The following is a 17,516-nucleotide window of genomic DNA, read 5'->3' on the forward strand; positions in this document are numbered from 1 at the left end:
TCCACAGCCCAAGATTTTCGCCGCTGGGACCATTAAAACCGAGGTTTGGCATTGGCATGAGTAACCAAATGTTTGGCTATAGCAGCCCGGCCACAAACAGTTTTGGTGGAAACAGAAAAGTTGAGGTGCACATTTAATTCTGCAGTGAGTTGGGCAGCTGTGGTTTTATGTTTTTTGGATACAATCTGGGTTAGCACCCGGACATCCCTTTTAGACAGATTCCTCTTGCGTCCACAGTTGGATGTGGTTCGTCCTAGGGTTAGGGTTACCCAGGATACTGTGGCTCTTGATACATCACAAAGACTTGCTGTCTTGGTCACAGATTGCTGACTTGGTCACTGTCTTGGTCACAAAGATGGACAATTTGTTTTCTTTTAAACTCTAATATGTCACCCATAATGTTGTGTGCATTGCAATATTTTAGGCAAAACTGAGCTATTTCTCTGCTAATTAAACGTTCACACTCTCCTCTTACTTGTGGAATGTGCAATCAGTGAAGATTGGCCACCAGACTGGTCAAATTTAGTCATGAACCTCCAACAATAAATTGGCCAGTGTTTAAATTTCATTGTCCAACCCATGTACATTTTGTGGTGTTAAGTTAAACTCCTTAATCCATAAATGGACATACAGTATACAGTAAGTGAACAGCATCTTGTTACCACAAGCTAGATTGTCATTCATATCTTACATGTTGACCTGTGTCTTGTGGTAAGTTAAACTAAAACTATTCCATTTAGCTGGCTAGCAGAGTTACATAAGTGAGTTACATAAAAATTCCCTAATGCAAACTTATCCTCATACAGTTGTCATGAATGGTAAATCTAGCTATAGAAATAAAAACAGTTTTTTGTACCAGGCTACAAACATGTTTGTTTCTGTTTTAACATGGGCTGGCCATTTTCAGGGCCAACTCTAGTGGTCATTCAAGCAACTGCAAGTTTTAAATTTCCATGTTAGACTCCTTTTTCAGGACCGGAGGTTGCTCCTCTCAATAAATTAGAATATTGAAAAAAAATTAGATTTATTTTTCGTAATTCAATTTAAAAAGTGAAACTCATATTATGCAGATTCATTACACACGTACTGATATATTTTAAGTTTATTTTCTTTAATTTTGATGATTATGACTCACTGTTTTAACACAGAAATGTTGGACTACTGAACAACATGTACAACTCAATACTTGGTCGGGTTTTACTTTGCATGAATTACTGCAGCAATATGGCGTGTCATGGAGGGGATCAGCCTGTGGCGATCAGTCTAATGGAAGCCCAGGTTGCTCTGATAGCGGCCTCAGCTCTTTTGTGTTTGGTCTGGTGTCTTGCATTTTCCTTATCACAGTACCCCATAGATTCCCTGTGATGTGTACCCCGCCTTGTAAATAAAATGGAAAATTTAAATTCATCTGATCAGAGGACATTAGCCCACTGAGCAACAGTCCAATCCTTTTTGTCCTTAGCCCAGTTAAGACACATCTGATGCTGTCTCTGGTTCAAGAGTGGCTTGACACAAGGAATGCCACAGTTGTAGCCCATGTCCTGGATACGTCTGTGTGTGGTGGCTCTTGAAGCACTGACTTTAGCTGCTGTCCACTCTTTTGAATCTTAAAAAAATTAAAAGAAATAAACACTAATATATTAGTCTGTGTGTAATGAGCCTATATAAAATTTGAGTTTTACTTTTTGAATTAAATTACGCAAATGAATCAACTTTTTTGATGGTATTCTAATTTATTCAGATGCACTTGTACCTCTGTATGAACAGTATTCATACACAGTCTCTCTTTGTCCCTTGGTTATGTTTTGGGATGTTCACTTTATACAGTACTGTATGTCTAATGTCTATGGTGCAGTGTAAGGGTTAATAAAAAGGCAGTTCTATGATCCGAAATAACCCAGCTAAATCATGGTCAACATGAAAAACTGATTTCCTTCACTATGGCTCAAAAATAGTGGCAAACAGATGATTTATATTCAACCATCAAGTTTCAAACGTAGTAACCTGGTATGCACTGAGCATATTACTCTCAGCGCAGCCACCGACTGGGGTGGAAGGTCCTGAGGATGTGAAGTCTGGAGGGATGCCCATGGGGAATAAATGAACATTATGCAATATAAATCTACCTCTTTCACAATTATTTTAGCACGGGCTCATCCATATGCAATTTTACATTGCTGTTAAAAATTTGTAAACCCAGGTTGCAAGCCAATGAAATATTTTATTCCAGAGCTATCTCCAGCAACCTCTGGTGATATGCTCTTTTTCTCCATATTTAAGTCCAAGGCTATGCAGAAACAAAGGACTGAGATTTATTTGATAGGCAACCTTAGGTACATGAAACGGATTAGGCTTTTGAATTAGATTAGACGGCCCAGACTGTTTTTCCAGTTACAGCCAAAAACCTGTCCTTGTGTTCTACAATCTTCAGTGTGCTGCCCTCAAGGTTGGATATTTAGACATACTGTATTGAAGATACAGTATTAAGATAAATCCTTTCTTACCATTAATATAGAGAAAAGAATTTATGCAAATGATGCAAACAGTTGTATTATATAAAACATTATTTTGGTCATATCAGTGTATTTTTGTTTTATTTTACATAACTGTTTTTATATTAACTGCTTTAAATTTACAGTGCAACAGTTTTGTCAAAATTTATTTTTGTTTTGGTATTTTGGACCATCCATGTGCCATCTGGCGACAGATACTCCCCACGTGGAGATATATCCATCGTTTCTGTGGCAGTTACTTTGAATGTACTTTGGGGGATGGTTGCCAACTTGACGCCTGATTGTCATCCACACACCAGAGGCAATTTGGGAACGCCCTTTAGCCTAGCCTGCTTGTCTTTGAACTGTGGGGGAAAACCAGGATACCCGACTTCATGCACGCACACCCAAGGCAGGAATCGAACCCTGTGCCTGGAGTTGCAAGGCGACAGTGCTAACCACAAAGCCACCGTGCCGCCATTAAAATTGATTCTTCTTTGTCTTTCGGCTGTCTCCTTTCAGGGGTCGCCACAGCAAATCATCTGCCTCAATTTAACCCTATCCTCTGCATTCTCTTCTCTCACACCAACTAACTTCATGTCCTCTCTCACTGTATCCATAAATCTCCTCTTTGGTCTTCCTCTAGACCTCCTACCAGGCAGTTCAAACCTCAGCATCCAACCAGTACTGTATATTCACCATCTCCCCCATGAACATGTCCAAACCACCTCAATCTCTGACTTTATTTCCAAAACATTTAACATGGGTTGTCACTCTGATGAGCTCATTCTTGATCCTATCCATCCTTGTCACTCCCAAGGAGAACCTCAACATCTTCAGCTCTGCTACCTCTAACTATGCCTCCTGTCTTTTCTTCAGTGCCACTGTCTGTCACTGCATCGTTGGTCTCACCACTGTCCTGTACATCTTAACTTTCATTCTCGCTGATACTCTTTTATCGCACAACACACCTGAAACTTTTCTTCACCCATTCCAACCTGCCTGTACCCGCCTCTTCACCTCCTTTCCACAGTCTCCATTGCTCTGGACTGTTGACCCCAAGTACTTAAAGTCCTGCACTTTCTTTACCTCTGCTCCCTGTAGCCTCACTGTTCCTTTTGGGTTTCTCTCATTCACACACATGTACTCCATCTTACTGCGGCTAACTTTCATTCCTCTGCTTTCCAGAGCATACCTCCACCTCTTCAAATTTTCCTCCACCTGTTCCCTGCTCTGGCTACAAAGCACAATGTCATCAAATGCCATCAAAATTGATAAGCCTGCAATTTATGTTAAAGTTTACCATCCGGCAGCTTCCACAGTCCAAAGAACTAATTGGCTAATTGGCATTTCCAAATTGCCTGTAGTGTATGGCTGGGTGTGTTAGTGTGAGTGCTTGCACTCTCTGATGTGTACCCCGCCTTGTGCACTGGGGTGGATACAGGATAAGCGGTATAGATAATGGATGGAGGTGCCAATATTCTGGTGGGCATTGAATATGTTCGGATAAATGCTCATGCTTAGTATTTTGGGGTGCATTCTTATTTCTTTGTTATTTACTGGAAAGTATTTTAAGATTAGCATCACATTTTTCTTTATATACTAGGTGTTTCCAGTTATGCCCTACTCTAAAACTTTATATTATTATACGTGGACTTAGGATTTTTCTGCCATTATTTTGTCTTCTAGGGCCTTATGGACGTTGACCTGACCCATTTTAAAAAAGGTGAAGCTAATGTGACAGGCTTCCAGCTTGTGAACTATGCCGATCCAGGTGTTAGCAGAATAGTTCAGCAGTGGATGGACTTTGACAACAAAGACTCCAAAGTTCCAAAGAAAAGATTCAAGGTAAAAGCCCTGTGTGCACGTCTCATGCTATGCAAATTCACATTCTTTTAAATGTGAGAAGAGAATGGAGAATTTCCTAGATGTAAAGGGTTCATCATCTTACATTCCAAGAGAGGATAGGGGAAAAGGAAGGAAATCTCAAAATCAGGGAATGCTATTCTATGACAACTTATTTTAATTAATGAATTCCTTCATTCATTAGATAAATAAATAATAAATTAGATAATAATAAGATAATGTAAACAAACCTTTGTTGGGTTAGAATGGTACTATTAAATAACATTGTTAAATAAAGAGTTGGTCAGTTTAAGTAAGAAAGAATAGGGCATTCATTAATATGAAATATGACATAGCTTAGATTTCTACAGTTGATTTTTTTTATAGTTCAACTTCACAGAGTGTTTGTCGCATCACATTTCTACCATTTAGTTGATGGTTTAGTAAAGTTGTTAACCGAATTCTAGTCATTTCAGCAATCTTCTTAGTTGTTTTCTTTGCTTGATGCAGGCCAATAATCTTTATCGCGACTACTGGATACGTCTTACAACATGATTGTTTTAGAAATGTGAAGCTACGCAACACCTTAGTTTAAGGGTTAAAAAAAATGTTGCCAGTTGAAACAAATTAATCATTACAGTAATTGTATTATCAAAGCCTCTTAAGTATTTGCTTGTTAAATTGCTTATTATTAAATGTCTATTTATTAGGCTGGAAAGCGTGTTTGTGAAAAGAGTTTGTTTTTGTACTTTTTCTTGTACTTCCAGTACACTGGAGCTCTCACTTATGATGGTGTTAAAGTGATGTCTACAGCTTTTCAGAATCTCCGCAGGCAGAGGATTGACATATCACGCCGTGGCAACGCTGGTGAATGCCTTGCAAACCCTCCAGCCCCCTGGGGCCAGGGCATTGACATTCAAAGAGCTTTGCAGCAGGTACACTATTCTCAGAGGACTATTTGCAAATATTATAATGCGTGTGCACACACAAAGGAAAAATCACATACAGACCCAGATATGCACAAACTAGGTAACAGGCTTGACTGGAATAGCTTCAAGTGGCTTAAATAGATAATGAACCAACATGCACATATATGTGTCTCATAAAATCTATGTTGATTGGCCAGTCAATGAATGTTACTATCAATTGTGTATACATGTTATGTTTGTATATCCATCATAATGGCATAAAAAATGATTCACAACTTTATAGCTAAGTGAGAAAAAGACAGTTTCCATTCCTGCCAGACTACAGATTTACATGACTGTGCTGGTGATTTAAAAAACACACAGATCATCCATAACATTAAAACCATTAAGACTGAAACCGTCTAGGTTTCAGGCAGGTCTACTCACACACTAGCCTGATTCTTCACAGCTCACCTATGGTATGATGATAGGAGTAAGTTATGGATTGGTTTTATAAGCACTGCTTCTATGTTGGCGAGTTGTCATACATTAGTCAACTATAACAGACCGTGTTAAATGTTTTTTTGATTTTATGAATAGTTTTTATCATGTTGAGAATAGTATATGCCAGTAAGTTAAACATTTGGAAACACAGCTATATTCACTGTGCTACTGGCAACTTTTAAAGTGATATATATAAGTTTTTTTTATATACTGTATATTACTCAAGTGCATGAGTTGACATTGTGAATCAATAAGCACACCTTACATTTTACTATACTTTAAACCATTCCATTTGTTTTCTTATTGATCTTTTGCATGACATACACTTTAATGCTGACTGGATCTTCAAGCCCTTACAAAAATGTACATGAATTTTATGAATTATGCAAAGAAAAAAAAATCTTCTTACCTGGCGAAGAAAAATGGCAAAGCATCGTTCCAGTCCTCTGACAAAACTACACCTTTGGATACAAACAGTACATAGCCTGCTGCTCAGCTGGGTCAAGTAACCTCATTATTCAGTTTAGACCATGTACTGCGAACATGAAGGGTGTTACTGAGCTAGAAGTACACCGTGCTTCTGATGGTTAATATCTGTGTCCAACTAAAGCAGGCTATTAAATTTTACCTTAAGGTTCGCATTGAAGGTGTAACAGGACACATCCAGTTTAATGAGAAAGGTCGGCGAATCAACTACACCATCAATGTGATGGAACTAAAGGCTACAGGAACAGAAAAAGTAAGTCCAGACATTTTGGCCTTTGAATTACTGTAAAATGATTTAAAAATGATCATGTGGTAGTTTCAGTGGCTATTGAATGTATTTACAGTCATGTTAAAAAAAAAATTGTTTTGTAAAATAACAACATATATTTTTTAAACCATGCCATTATTTGTTTAGGAAGAATGAAGCCAAAAATGCCCAGCAATACTAAGTACCTCTGTGATTCACCTTTAGCAGCAATAACTTGAAGAAATCGTTTCTTTTCATTCTCTCTTATCGTTGTGAAGGAAATTTTTGCCCATTCTTCTTTACAACATTGGTTCAGTTAATTTATGTTTTTGGGCATTCACTTTATGCAAAGCTCTCTTAAGGTCCTGCCATACCATTTCAGTGGGGTCGAGGTCTGGACTTTGACTAGACCAAAACCTCGATTCTTATGGAGACATTCTGATGTAGATTTACTGGTGTGCTTCAGATCATTGTCCTGTTGCATGACTTAATTTTGACCAAGTTTTGGCAAGATGGCTTTACATTTGCCTGTAGAATACTCTGGTATATAGCAGATTACATTGACTCAATGACAGCAAGGTGCCCAGGTCCTGTGGCTGCAACAAGCCGTCCAGGTTTTAACAATCCGAAATCATAAGCCTAAACCCCTCAACCCTCAACCACCATGATTGACAATGAGGTGTTTCTGCTGAAATGCTGTTTAGTTTTCCCATGGTGCTCGGCATTCAGGCGAAACAACTCCACTTTGGACCTTGGGGTGAATGTGCCCAGTTTGACCTTGGGGTGAATGTGCTTGGATGTATGTCCACTCCTGGGAAAATTGCCAACTGTCTTAAATGCTTTTCACTTTTTAATAATTTTTTACTTAGTATGGCCAGAATGTTTTTTTTCCTATTGGTTTAATTTTTGTTAAAAAAAAAAAAAAAAATATATATATATATACACACTACCGTTCAAAAGTTTTAGAACACTTTCTAACTCCATGATGGTTCCTGATTTTTATTTCGTAAAGGAATGCTGAAGGCATCCAAAAATGCATTAATCTCCTTTGAACAGTTGATATTGAGATGTGTCTGCTACTTATGCTCTGTAAAGACTTCATAACGCCTCTAATCCGAGGTGCTGTTAATTGGTCATTTTTCAGTCTGCGGCAGAGGTAGGTTTTGGTCTCGCCCTCCTGGGATGGCCTTCATGAGAGCCAGTTTCATTATGGTGCTTGACGGATTTTGCAAATGCACTTGACAATACTGTTCTTGCAAGAACTATTACAGAAAGGCTGACCTCTGTGTCTTAAAATAACATCTAACTGTTGTTTTTCTTGTTGTTACATAATTACCCAATCCCATATATGTTATTTTATAGTTTTGAAATTCCCAATATTGTTGTAAAATGTAGAAAATAAATCACAAAAAAAAACTTTGTTTTAAGTGTTTTAAAACTTTTGAATATAATAATATATATATGCTGACTCAGTGTGTTCCAATAAATTAAATTTTTACACAAAAACACACAGAATTAAAAGAGAGGGTACAAACTTTTAAACATAATTGGGAGTACATGGTGCAAACTGGCATTTGTAAGATTTAGAGATTTAGATTTTCTTTTCATAAATCACTGTCAAACTGCATACATAAAGGAAATACATTTACACTGGTGACATTTTATTAGCTCAGCCTGTTATAATGTTTGACGGTTTAATTAAGTCAATCACTGAGCACTACACAAGTATAGTAAGTTATTGTTTTTTATTTTATGACATTTTGATGGGTTTATCACACTTTTATTTGGTTTCAGGTTGGATACTGGAATGAAGATGAGAAATTTGTGAGCACGGCAGCCTACATGTCTGGAAGTAACGATACCTATGGAGTTCAGAACCGCACATATATCGTCTCTACCATCTTGGTATGGATTAAATGTAGCCCCTTTGCCTGAGGGTAAATCATACAGACTTAAGACTGCTAAATAAAACTTAAACATTATTTAAATTATACAATTTTCAAACAATTTTAATACATTCTTAAAAAGAAGTAACGCACTGACAGTCTTAGCAGTACCAGATAGCTTTAAAGGCCCAGTAAGTTACATATAGTGGATGTTTGCAGATAACATCTGTCTAAGTCAAGAATGCTCTGGAGGAGGTAGGCATATGATTGTCAAAATCAAAAATCGAAAAAATTTAAAATCCTGTTTTTTCACACATTATCTTTAAGCACAGCAATTGAAAAAGAAGAATATGGAGAAGGAGCGGAAGACTCATAATCATCTGTCTCCAAAATAGTGGAATATCCAAATCATTTGTCAGACATGGTGGAAGCAGTGTTATGTACGGCTGCTAATGGAACTGGGCAGTGGTGTTTATTGATGATGGAGTGACTGCTGATAGAAGTAGTAGGATGAATTCTAAAGTATATAGAGCTATTCTTTTTACTCAGATTTAGTCAAATACAAATGCTGATAAGCACTTCATGATTCAATGGGCAATGACCCAAAATGTACTGCAAAAAAAGAAATGTACTGGAAAAGAAATGGAATGTTCTTTAAAGGGCTAAGTCAGTAACATGACTTCAACTCAATTGTGCATGCATTTTATGCACTAAAAACAATACTGAAGCCAGAAAGGCTCACAAACCAGCAGCAATGGAAAGCAGTGGATTTAAAGGTCTGGCAAATGTAGAAGCCCAGCATTTGGTGATGGCCATGTGGTTCAGACTTCAGAGTCATTAACTGCAAATTTTTTGCATCCAAGTATTAACACTAATCCTAATATTTATGATTATCGTAGTTTGTCCAATTATGGTTCTGTATAGATGAAGGGGGAAAATAATGAAAAGCTTCACTTCAATCAAATCTTGAGTGCTTCATTTCAAATGCATTGTGAAATAAGAAAATGTCCACTCTTTGGCATTGCCTCACTCTGATAGAGATGCTCTTTCTTTTTAGAAAAAAAAGCTGACGGCCATGCTTAGATGTGTCTTCCTTAGGTACTTTTGGTTAAGAGGCAGTCCTTATAGTCAGTGGTGTAGCATGTCCCTGTGCCAGGTCCTCAAGCCATTCTTTGTAGCCACTGTTGTACTTGGCTGTAAATTCCTTCTCTGGAACACCTTGCAGCAATACATGCATTGTAGCAACTGACAGACAAAAAGGATCCTGTGCCACCATTTCTTTAAGCTCCACTGGAACTTAACTAATATACATAATACCAACTGATCAGCAACTCACACCTCTCAAGTTTTTGGTAGTCAATGTTTTAGTTTCTCTGTAAGTCATGTCTAGCGGAACTGTCTAGTTCCCGAGCAAACACGGGAAGTGAGGCTATCTTTTTGAAAGAGGTTGAATTCTAAGCTTGTTTGCTCAGTACGTATTTGCCTTTTCCATTTCATTTTATTATTACAAACAGTGTAGAATGTCCATGGTGACACATGGCTCAATGTCGACTTGTTGCTAGAGAGATTTAGCTTTGCCCTGCTTTGCTCCAGGTCAGCAGGCATGTCTAATAAGTAATTGTTGTTTTTGTCATATTAACTGCTTCACTATGCATAAATGTTTTCCCCCTTGCTTTAAGCTTAGAATACACACACACACACACACACACAAAAAAAAAAAAAAAATTCCACTGCACAGTTTATTGGTCGCATCTAAAACCAACTTTTCTTGCCTACAGTTTTGAAGGTACTGTATATAGTATAGTATAGTATACACTATATCCTGCATATGCAAATAAATGGGTTAATGTTAACAAGAAATTATAACTTGTGGCATGATATGGTGATTTAAAATATTAATTCTGCAATAAATGTTATTTAGTTTTTCTAAATATTAATTTTTTTGTACTCAGTAGAAGTACATTGTTCTGTTATGTATTTTAATATAGTTTCATGGCAAGCACTCTGCTACTCTGGGTGTGTGAATATGGTATCACTGCTTCTCCCCAGCCAAATATTTTTTTTATGTTATTCTTAAAGGGCAGTCTGGGATTGAATTCCCAGCAGTAGTCAGAAATTAATTTTCCTCCACTGGCCCCTCTATTATGCTGTCCTGGGTGAAAGTCCTGTGGTGTGTTTTTGTAATTCCTCCAAATCTGAGGCTTTACAAGGCTTTTGATCACCGTTGTCGTGTGGTCTGACTATCTCTTCTTCAGCTGTCCAAAAGATTGTATGTAAAGGCTGGTGTGCTAATAGAGTAAGATGTGGAAATGGACAAAAGGGGCCAGAGGGTTAGTGGTGGAAAATAGATTTCAAATATGCAGTCTAAATGAAAGGAGAAAGCAGAATATTCTAGGTTTCTCAGCTATTCTTCTTCAGTAAGCACCTAACAGTGTGGTTACTCTCTTGTATTCAATGTTTCTGGCATTGTTACTGGATTCCAAGGAGATGCTGAAGACTCATTCATTCAATAACCACTTTAACCTAGTCCAGATCATAGTGGATCCAGTGGCAATCTGGAACCATTTGCCCCATTTTGCACACAAACATTTTCTCATTTATTTACACCAAGGAGCAATTAACGTTTATCCAATTTATTTAATGGTAGATGGAACGAAAACCACGTTGATGTGAGAAATATAATGCTATTCCACACAGATGGCACCCAAGCTGTGGATCTGGCAGCAGCAGTACCCTGCCAAGAGATTGCGTCTTAAACCAAAATGTTGATTTGAGTCATTTTCCATTGTAACCATGGAAAATATTAATTTTTTTAAATTTATAGATATTCTATTTTTTTATTTATTGGTGTAAATAGCAAATTTGTATTTGCTTGTATTAAAATTGTGGGGTTGCCGACCACAGTTGATTTGTGATCCAAATGGATCTCTTATTATGGTTCGGTAAGCACATAAACCACAGATTAATTTCAAAGTTTAATCAACATTGTGTGGAAAAATGTATTATTGCCACTTTATGCCGTTTCATATTTTGGCTCATTACTGAGTAAAAACATGTTTTTTTGGTTTTTTTTTGTTGTTTGTTTTTTGTACATGCTCACAAATTAAATTTTTGCTGGCTCAAACTGTCTCCTACACATACACTGTATGAGTGAAGTTAAAGCCAAACCAGGCCTTGTGATGAAATTTTAAATGAATGAATGCATAAAAACGATATTTACAGAAGACATTTAATACACTTGTGTCCACATAACTTATGGCCATACAGTATATGGCTGTATGTTCAGTTTATTTTTTTCTCAAAGGTTTGCTATTGGATACTAGCTAACAATTTAATCTTTTTGACTAAGTTGTGAACTTCGGCTCAAATTGTAGGTCTGTTTGAAATACACTATATGCCCAAAAGTATATGGACACCTGTATGTTACACCCATATGTTGTTGCTGAAATATGCTTTTCAAAGTTGGTTATTCATTTGTTGTACATAGCATTTTACACTCTTCTAGGAAGGTGGAGCATGGTTATGGGTGTTTGTACATTCACCCGCAATATTATTAGTGAGGCTGGGTGAAAAGTTCTGTCAGTTCATCTCAAAGGTCTTTTTTATGGTCTATTATGGTTTTATTCATCATTCATTCATCTCATTATTATCTAGACACATTTTTCTCACACATACATACTTCCAAATATTTTCTTATCTAAAAAACTATTTCATTTTTGTGAAGCTGCTTTCAGACAATGACCATTGTTAAACTATATAAATAAATTTTATTGAATATTACAGACCATGTTTGTACACATGGGCATTGTCATGATTGAGCATGTTTAGACCCCTTAGTTCAAGTTAAGAAAATCTTATGGCAAAAATCCTAGAAAATTGTGTGGTTTCAACTTTGAGAACCCACATATGGATGTGATGGTCATAGTTTTGACCATATGGTTCATTATATAACATATTACAGGCTAATTTAAGCTGTTATGATATAATGTCATTAATACCCATTTTTCTCCATTTTAGGAATCTCCATATGTGATGTTGAAGAAGAATCATGAAAAGTTGTCAGGAAATGATAAGTATGAAGGCTACTGTGTGGAACTGGCAGCAGAAATAGCCAAGCATGTGGGATACATATACAAACTCAAGATTGTGCCTGATGGAAAGTATGGAGCCAAAGATCCAGAGACAAAGATGTGGAATGGGATGGTTGGGGAACTGGTTTATGGAGTAAGAGTTTTTGTCTTTTTAGTTATTATGCAATAAATTATTGTAGTTATTTTTATTATTCATCACTGCCATTTAATAATTTATATTCTGCGACGTATTTATTTATGTGGTAAGAAGACCATTACAGATCTGTAATGGCCAGGGTCATTTTATTATGTGGCCAAAAAAAAATTATTTCTTTAATAGCATTGACCCGGTTGAATGGTCTCACTCTATAAGTGTTTTAAAAGGGTGAGCTGGGGGAAAGGTTAGAGAAGGCTTTTAATCCTGTATTCTTAGGAAAACAGCCTGACAGTCTACATTTTCTTTGATTGTATTTTATGCATCACTGTGTCTCTTTAAAAAACTTGCGGTTCTTAAGAAACGGTTAAAGCACACAATTATTAGTAAGGCTTCATTCTGTATGTAATTTTTTGTAGCTTAACTAATATTATAACTAAATCAAATTAAATAATGATTTTAAACAGATAAAATTTCAGTTTGAGCCACATTTTAAGCCTTTGTAAAATCCTGTGATCACTTGGCCAATAAATCCAGAGGTGATTTAAGACCTATTGTGGCGGTGCAGAAGCTTCCCTTGTACATCTACTGTTGTAGTATGTAATTCACTGTTGTAGTCTTAATTTTACTTCGACAGATAAAAATATTTTTTGATATTGAAGGTCATGCTAAGATTTACACTAGTGTTATTCGCAAATAAGATATTTACTGACTCTAAATACACTTTACAAATGGAAATTCTGAAGCTAGTAATAATTCCACCTTTATCAAAGTCCTACTCTTGTCATGTTGTGCACTGGTTAACATGACAGCAGTTGTGTATCAGCTCGCAACATCTCTGCTCGGCTCCTACAGCTGTGCTGGCGAGTGGTCTAGTATTAATACCACACAGCGCTTTCTCTAGTTGAAAATAGAGAGGGGTATCTGTGTGTACCTTTCGGAATTCAGAGATAATAATATAAGCATATATGCAAATATAAGAAAATCAATTTTGGCTTCAAAATTGAGCACAAAACTTGTTTCTTGCTAGCAACACTAATATTGGTGTTAATTAAAACACATTTTAACAAATTTCAAAAATGTTAGTATTAACAGATACAGTGAAACCTTGGATTATAAGCATAATTTGTATTTCAAAACACTCGTAAACCAAATCGAATTTTCCCATAAGAAATAATTGAAACTAAAATTATTCATTCCGCAGCCCAAAAAATTAATACATAAAAATAATTAACACAAAATATAGAGTAAAAATAAAACAAATTAACCTGCACTTTACCTTTAAAAAAAAATCCTGACAGATAAGTGTTTCCCTTTGTGCGCGCAGGCGCTGTGTATGTATGCATGTATGTATGTGTGTGTGTGTAAAGCTAAAGTAATAAGCCCCCCTCCTTTACACTGCTGTAAAGTAAAAAATTTAAAAATTAACCTACACTTTACCTTTGAAAAGAATTTCGACAGAGCAGTGTTTATGTGTAGAGCAGAGAGAACACTAATTACAATAAATTACACGCGTGCACAGATGTTGATTATACTAGTAAGAGACACGCACTAAGACCCATCAGGGAAGACAATTACCCACAATTCTGCAGCACAAGAGAGAGAAAAAACATTGGCTCTGTTGTGATCAAATGTCACTTGGCGTCAAAAAAAAGAAGTGCATGCGTGATACATGATACTCTGTACTTGTAAACAAAGACTTGTTCATTTTCCAAGTCAGAATTTGTTAAAAAATCTCTGCTCGTTTTGCGAAACACTCACAAACCGCGTTACTAGCAATCCGAGGTTTCACTGTAGGTATTAATAGCAAGAAAATCTACAGTACATGTTACATTCTCATTAGGGGCTAAACCTCCCTAACGGTCTAATTCTAGAATCTCCCCTGATTAAACCAATAAACTGCACTTTTGTGCCCAGGCAATGCCTAACCTTGTCTGTTATATTGCTTTAGAAACAGATATTAATAAACAGATTCAATTGCATACTGTAGCAGTAGAATTGTTGGTTGGGAATATTCTTAATAATAAATGTAATTATTTATGTAACACTTAATTTTGTCGGATTTTGTTTTGTCATGGTTTACTAAAGCAACAAGCCACTTTATATCAAGCATAACATTCTTATCCATGACAAAAGTGATGTAATGTATTTAGCATTTTTTTCTATGAAAAAAAAAATTATATATATATGGTGTTGCCACAATCTGAAGAGTTTTATTGTTATTCAGAATCAACTTATATTAAGCTCCTGCTTTTTCTTCTTATCACACCAGAAGGCCGATGTTGCAGTGGCACCACTGACCATCACGTTGGTGAGAGAGGAAGTCATTGACTTCTCCAAGCCCTTCATGAGCCTGGGTATTTCAATTATGATCAAGAAACCAACCAAGTCTAAACCAGGAGTCTTCTCTTTTCTTGACCCACTGGCATATGAGATTTGGATGTGTATCGTGTTTGCCTACATTGGCGTGAGTGTTGTGCTCTTTCTGGTCAGCCGCTTTAGCCCATATGAGTGGCATGCTGATGACTATGAGGAAAACGGAGAAGCCAGTACCAACCAGGCTGGAACCTTAACAGGCCAGAATGCCCAGAATCAGGCCCAACAGAACCAGGAGCAGTCCAATGAATTTGGCATCTTTAACAGCCTATGGTTTTCTTTAGGAGCTTTCATGCAGCAAGGCTGTGACATCTCACCCAGGTATGAGGTTTCTGGTAATTACTCACTGTACTTGCCAAGTCTGTGTGAATTTGATTGACAGTAAAGTGTGCATGGAGTAAGAACATCTAAAATCATATGATGCTTTGCTGATTATGGGCCTTTATTCATTAATGTTTGAGTTAAATAGTGTGTAAGCATAATGAAACTAAACATACAATATATGTTTGGCCATCTTATTTGTGAATTGATTTTGCTTCTAGTCAATTGTTTTGACTTTCGGTACAGTAGGTAAGATGTAAGGCTCATTTTTTGCATAGTACTAGTAGTCTAGAAGACACAGCCTACAATAGGTTCCCCTGGGCCAAAGCTGAAGATGTGTTGTACTGTATGAGATACAGTACAGAGCATGCAAGTGTTTCCTGGTCTTCAAAGGTCACCAATTAAAAATCTAATTAGCACGGGTAAAATTAGCAGCATGAAGTGAAGGGTTCTAGAAGAGCAAAGGGAGTTGTGTCAGTGGCAGCATGACTATGAAAAAGGAATTCCAGGGCCAAAACCCATTAGCTTTTACTAGGAAGCCCTTAAAACATGATCTCTAGAGATCTGTAATTCTAAGTCGTTGTTGCTACATAAGATGGTGCTATATAAGGTGATTTATTATCATTGGTCATTGTATTTTATAGTTAATTACAGATTTCCAATTTACCATGTAGGAAAATTACTAGGCAAGGAGGGATTTCACACAAACAGTGAAGTGGCTCACAAACAGAGGAACATTTAAGTGCCTCTAGTTAATATTTAAGTTGCTTGGCTATTTATTTTGCTTAGGTTGCTTTAGCTCTCTGTATCCCAAGTCAGTGGTTTAATCAATGCGATATTGATTTTAGGTTTTGGTTGTGTCGGCCTAATTACAAGAGTAATACATGATCAATATGTAAGGTGATGATAAAATTGATCATTGGAATTTTGATTTAATGTTCCCTTTCTTTCTCACATGCCTCACTCTATATCAGCTTCAAGGAGTTTGACATTTATATCTGTACATCTTGGCACAAAGGAGAAGTAGCCAATATATGCCTCTTCACTTGGAGGAATCTCAGAGCCGCAATAGGAATTGATTGTTTTGTCTTGCTATTGGAACTGAAATGTCAGCAGTCATGGCGGGGGCGAAAAGGACTTTAATTACACTGTTGTTGTTTTTTCATGTTGTAAGCCTTTTACCAGCAAGGTGAACCAACAGTTGTGTGTTTATTATGCTCTTTGGTACAGTGCATCAGCAATGCATGTGTTGTGGCTGACAGTCTGCTGTTGTGACAGCATCATCTGCCAAGATTACTGAAGTTCTGGATTAAGCATAGGGATTTTTTTTTTTCTTCATAACTTTCATAGGCTGTTAGGCAAGGGCTACAGTGCAGTGGTAACACTTGGTCTGGCATCTGCCCTTGCCAGGTGCTATTTATTCTCTCCAAAAGCTCTGTTTACCGTCAGAGATGCTCAAATGTCAGGGCTGTCAGTCCTAGCCCCCTCCCCACCTGACCAAATGCATGGCAGCCTCTCCTTTTCCCCTTATCTCACCACACATATTGCATCCTTTTTTACCAGCATCCCAGACTGCACACTCAAACCCGGCTTTTTGCTGGTTACCGACACCTATTCACTATTTTCCCTGACTGCTTTTTATTTTTGCTTCTTTTTTTTTTTGGACCTTGTTGTACAGCTCAGCTCTTCCATTAATTATAATCAGCCTCATTCCATGCACTACTTCATACTCAGATCTGCCCTTATCTAAATCCCCTACCTGTCTTCTAAAACACAAGGACAGTAGGTATATCCTTCAGGTATATCTTCTTGCTGCAAGCTTTTTCTTTTGTAAAGATGCTGAACCCTGAGCTGCCAGTGAAGCATGTCTTCCTCTCATCATATTGTTGCTATTTCCATGTTACCTCGAGCTGGTGTTTTTCCATATATACCCACTGCAGTGCTTTAAAAGCAAAGGGACTGCAAAACATTGACATTGATGAGCTTTAAATATAAAGGATCTACTTGTTTGTGTGCATGTATTCTATTTTCTCTCACAACATCTAACCACAAACAATTTACAGTCCTAAGTACCACCACTGGAAAAGTAAATCACTGTGGACACTTACAGTACAAACCTAAAAGCCTGTGCAACAATTTTACAGCTCAGCAGTGAAAGTAATTAAGGGATAAATTATGTATTTCGTCACTCTTTCTCGCTTAGTCAACTCATAATTCAGGACCTTCT

At 37.0% G+C, this 17,516-nt stretch overlaps 1 protein-coding gene across 1 annotated transcript in view; it reads left to right on the forward strand.

Moving 5' to 3' along the window:
• Positions 1-17,516, forward strand: part of gria1a (glutamate receptor, ionotropic, AMPA 1a) — a 113,274-nt gene that overhangs the window by 56,954 nt on the left and 38,804 nt on the right. Inside the window, exons 6-11 of the mRNA XM_053505764.1 lie at positions 4,182-4,340; positions 5,105-5,272; positions 6,384-6,488; positions 8,277-8,387; positions 12,386-12,592; positions 14,865-15,289. Coding sequence (XP_053361739.1) covers positions 4,182-4,340; positions 5,105-5,272; positions 6,384-6,488; positions 8,277-8,387; positions 12,386-12,592; positions 14,865-15,289 — 1,175 coding nt within the window. The remainder of the gene's footprint in view (positions 1-4,181; positions 4,341-5,104; positions 5,273-6,383; positions 6,489-8,276; positions 8,388-12,385; positions 12,593-14,864; positions 15,290-17,516) is intronic.

This window comes from Clarias gariepinus, chromosome 10 (assembly GCF_024256425.1).
Source record: "Clarias gariepinus isolate MV-2021 ecotype Netherlands chromosome 10, CGAR_prim_01v2, whole genome shotgun sequence".
Lineage (NCBI taxonomy): Eukaryota > Metazoa > Chordata > Actinopteri > Siluriformes > Clariidae > Clarias > Clarias gariepinus.